This window comes from Oncorhynchus keta, unplaced genomic scaffold (genome assembly GCF_023373465.1).
Source record: "Oncorhynchus keta strain PuntledgeMale-10-30-2019 unplaced genomic scaffold, Oket_V2 Un_contig_17349_pilon_pilon, whole genome shotgun sequence".
In the NCBI taxonomy this organism is placed as follows: Eukaryota; Metazoa; Chordata; class Actinopteri; order Salmoniformes; family Salmonidae; genus Oncorhynchus; species Oncorhynchus keta.
Window position 1 is genome coordinate 95,001 of NW_026280401.1, and position 5,000 is coordinate 100,000.

Below are 5,000 nucleotides of genomic sequence, written 5' to 3' on the forward strand. Positions count from 1 at the left end.
CATCATGAATAGTCTAGCTATAGTTACATCAACCAGTACATCATCATGAATAGTCTAGCATCACCAGAATAGATCAACCAGTACATCATCATGAATAGTCTAGCTATAGTTACATCAACCAGTACATCATCATAAATAGTCTAGCTATAGTTAGATCAACCAGCACACATCACCAGGGGAATAGATTGAGACCAGTACATCATCATGAATAGATCAACCAGTACATCATGAATCATCATTAGATCAACCAGTATATCATCATGAATAGTCTAGCTATAGTTACATCAACCAGTACATCATCATGAATAGTCTAGTAATCATCAGTTAGATCAACCAGTACATCATCATGAATAGTCTAGCTATGGAACCAGTACATCATCATGAATAGTGAACCAGATCATCAGGATGGACCAGTACATCATCATGAATAGATGAACCAGTACATCATCATGAATAGTCTGGATAGTTAGGGAAGTACATCATCATGAATAGGGGAACCAGTATATCATCATGAATAGTCTAGCAGTACATACCAGTTAGATCAACCAGTACATCATCATGAATAGTCTAGCTATAGAACCATCTGATCAACCAGTGGATCATCATGAATAGTCTAGCTATAGGGTGGAGGGTGGAAGAGCGAGAGGTGGAGGGGGAAGGCATGATGGGGAGAGAGGAGGTACTGAATACATTTGGAAAGTTCTAGAATGATTAATCTGTCCCGGTCTTTGTGTTTGGGTTAGCTGGTGTTGTTTGTTCCTTGAATGATTAATCTGTGTGGTCTTTACTTTTCCACTGCCTTAGCTCAAACAGTGTTATTGTTTAACTCTGTAATCGTTCTGTAGTGGGCTGTTACTTTACTCTGATCAAACAGTGAGCCAGCGTTGGTTTAACTCGGATGTAATCTGTCACTTTCTTAGAACAGCTACTTAGTCTGATCAAACAGTTAGAGGCTATTGTTTAACTCGTGTTGATTTTCAGTGGGCAATGTTACTTAAGCTGCAGCTGATCAAACAGAGAGAGTATGTTTAATTCTCAACTCAGCCTGTATCCACTCTGATCAAACAGAGGGTATTGTTTAACGCGCTCTCTGTAATCTGGCGTGGCTATACTGGGCAAAGTATGTGTTTTCTAAAATCTATCAATTAGCAAAAATATTCTCTTCATCTGGTATTTCAAAAAGGATGGAAAGTACATTGTGAAAACTCTTCATGATCATTTTTTTATATAATTTTTATGTTTTTAATGTCAAAATAACAAAAAATCCCTATTTCTCTCTTATCATCGCCTCATTTGTAAAATCTCCTCCTTCAGTCATTGTTTATATAATAAGATGTTCTCCCCTGTCCATCTCTGTCAAAAATATTCTCTCTCTCTCACTTTTGTCAGAGAGAGAAAGTCTCCTCCTTCAGTCATTGTTTATATAATAAGATGTTTCTTCCCATGTCCATTTCCTCCCTCTGCTGATCCGTTTTAACCCGGTCTTTGATCCTCACAGGAGAGTCATGACACTAGCTAGCCAAAGAGTGTTCCCCCTGTCAGTCAACCTGTAAATCCATGGCTCTCCAGATCCTTAATCTCTATGTTATCTAAATAAAAAGATGATTTTTCCTTCAAACAATATGTACTTAGGCTACGAGCATAAGCCATGGCTCTCATCCTCAGTCAAATTGTTTATATAATAAGATAGGGTTTTGGGACCTATCCATTGATATGGAACCTATCGCACTAATACTTTATGTTGTTTCTCCTCCTTCAGAGAGAGGGAGAGAGAGAAGGAGAGAGGGAGAGAAGGGAGAGAGAGAGAAGGAGAGAGAGAGAGAGGGAGAGAGAGAAGGAGAGAGAGAGAAGGAGAGAGAGAGAGAAGGAGAGAGAGAGAAGGAGAGAGAGAGGGGAGAGAGCTTTCAGGAGAGAATCAGAAGATTGAGAGAGTGAGAAGGGAGAAGTGAGAGAGAGGGAGGAGAGAGAAGGAAGAGGAGAAGGGGAGAGAGGGAAGGAGAGAGAGGTAAGGGGGGAAGAGCGAGAGGGTGGAAGGGGGAAGACCATGGAAGGGGGAAGAGCCAGGGTGGAAGGGGAAAGCAGGTCAGGGTGGAAGGGGGAAGACCATCTTCAGGGTGGAAGGGGGAAGAGCAGGGTCATCTTCATCGAGAGGGTCAGGGGGAAGATCTTCAGGGTCAAGAGCGAGAGGGTGGAAGGGGGAAGAGCGAGAGGGTGGAAGGGGGAAGAGCGAGAGGGTGGAAGGGGGAAGAGCCAGGGTGGAAGGGGGAAGAGCGAGAGGGTGGAAGGGGGGAAGAGCGAGAGGGTGGAAGGGGGAAGAGCGAGAGGGTTCAGGGGGAAGAGCGAGAGGGTGGAAGGGGAAGAGCGAGAGGGTGGAAGGGGGAACCAGGGTCAGGGTGGAAGGGGGAAGAGCAGGGTCGAGAGGGTGGAGGGGGAAGAGCAGGGTCAGGGTCGAGAGGGTCAGGGTCACGAGAGGGTGGAAGGGGGAAGAGCGAGAGGGTGGAAGGGGGAAGATTCAGGGTCATCACCACCACCACCAGGTCAGGGGGAAGACCATCATCACCACCACCATCATCACCAGAGGGGTTCATCACCATCATCTTCATCACCCCTTTCACCATGGGAGGGGCATAGTTTTGAAGAGCATCACCAGAGAGTATGGTTTAACTCTGTTCATCATCACCATCATCCACCAACCATCAGGGTGGGAGGGGGGAAGTAATCTGAGTGGGCTCAGCAGAGAGGGTCATCATCATCATCACCATCATCACCACCACCATCAGGGGGAAGAGCATCACCACCACAGAGAGGGTCAGGTATTCACTCTGAAGAGCCAGGGGGACCATCACCTGAGATGGGAACTCTGACCACCATCATCACCACTCGTAATCTCTTTAGATCACCATCAGAGATCTTCATCACCAGAGGGTCATCTTCATTCACCACGAGATCATCAGATCACCATCATCATCACCATCACCACCATGGGGATCTGTATCACCACCATCATCAAACAGAGATCATCACCATCTTCGAGATCACCACCATGTTTAAGGGGGGAAGAGGAGCTGTTCATCAAACCCACCATCTTCATCACCATCATCATCACCATCTTCATCACCACAGAGAGGGTCTTAACTCTGTAATCATCATCACCAGGGTGGAACTCATCATCACCACCATCATCATCACAGACCATGGAGGGTCATCACCACCATGATCATCTGTACCAGTTCATCTTTAATCTGTGTTGTCTTTGCACCATCTCATTACCACCATTGTTTAACTCACCAGTGGGCCTTTACTCTGATCAAACAGAGAGTATTGTTTAACTCATCTGTCTGTTACTTTATCTGATCCAGAGAGTATTGTTTAATCTGTAATCTGTAGTGGGCTGTTACTTTACTCTGATCAAACAGAGAGAGTATTGTTTAACTCTGTAATCTGTATGGGCTGTTACTTTACTCTGATCAAACAGAGAGTATTGTTTAACTCTGTAATCTGTAGTGGGCTGTTACTTTACCTCTGATCAAACAGAGAGAGTATTGTTTAACTCTGTAATCTGTAGTGGGCTGTTACCACTCTGATCAAACATTGTTTAACTCTGTAATCTGTAGTGGGCTGTTACTTTACTCTGATCAAACCAGAGAGTATTGTTTAACTCTGTAATCTGTAGTGGGCTGTTACTTTACTCTGATCAAACAGAGAGAGTATCACTCTGTAATCACCACCATCAAACAGAGAGAGTATTGTTTAACTCTGTAATCTGTAGTGGGCTGTTACCACCTGATCAAACATCAGTATTGTTTAACCATCTGTAGTGGGCTGTTACTTTACTCTGATCAAACATTGTTTAACCTGTAATCTGTAGTGGGCTGTTACTTTACCATCAAACATTGTTTAACTCTGTAATCCAGTGGGCTGTTACTTTACCATCAAACCAGAGTATAGTTTAACTCTGTAATCTGTAGTGGGCTGTTACTTTACTCTGATCAAACAGAGAGAGTATTCACTCTGTAATCTGTAGTGGGCTGTTACCACCTGATCAAACCAGTATTGTTTCACCTGTAATCTGTAGTGGGCTGTTACTTTATCTGATCAAACAGAGAGAGTATTGTTTAACTCTGTAATCTGTAGTGGGCTGTTACTTTACCATCAAAACCAGTATTGTTTAACTCTGTAATCTGTACCACTTTACCATCAAAACCACCAGTATGTTTAACCTGTAATCTGTAGTGGGCTGTTACTTTACCTGATCAAACACCGAGAGTATTGTTTAACTCTGTAATCATGTTATTTTATGATGTTTTACCACCACCACCTCTCCTTTTGTCATCACCACCACCATACCATACCACCATCATCACCACCACCACCATCTCTCCTTTTGTCACCCTCCTTCAGTCCATCACCACCATGTTTCTTCCCGTCCATTTCCTTCTCTCTTCACCACCACCACCTCCTTCAGTCATTCACCATGTTTCACCACCATCATTCATCACCACCACCTCTCACCATCTCCACCACCACCCTTCATCATTGTTTATACCACCACCATCCCTGTCCATTCACCATCACCACCACCTTTTTGTCATCTCCTCCTTCAGTCATTGTTTATATAATAAGATGTTTCTTCCCTGTCCATTTCACCATCTCTCTTCTCTCACCTCCTTTTGTCTCTCCTCCTTCAGTCATTGTTTATATAATAAGATGTTTCATCACCCTGTCCATTCACCACCATCTCTTCACATAATTCACCACCACCTCCATCTCATCACCATCATCATTCACCACCATCATCACCACCATCACCACCACCATCATCATCACCACCTCTTTTTGTCATCACCACCTTCAGTCATTGTTTATATAATAAATGTTTCATCACCACCACCACCATCATCACCACCATCTTCATCACCACCACCATAATCATTGTCCACCATCCTTCAGTCACCATCATCACCACCTCACTTCATCATCACCACCACCTGTCCATCACC

The 5,000-nt window shown here is 43.8% G+C and overlaps 1 protein-coding gene across 1 annotated transcript in view; it reads left to right on the plus strand.

The window, feature by feature from the left end:
- LOC127919662 (calcium/calmodulin-dependent protein kinase type II delta 2 chain-like) overlaps window positions 1-5,000 on the plus strand; it is a 58,637-nt gene that overhangs the window by 41,072 nt on the left and 12,565 nt on the right. Inside the window, exon 6 of the mRNA XM_052503409.1 lies at window positions 3,053-3,128. Coding sequence (XP_052359369.1) covers window positions 3,053-3,128 — 76 coding nt within the window. The remainder of the gene's footprint in view (window positions 1-3,052; window positions 3,129-5,000) is intronic.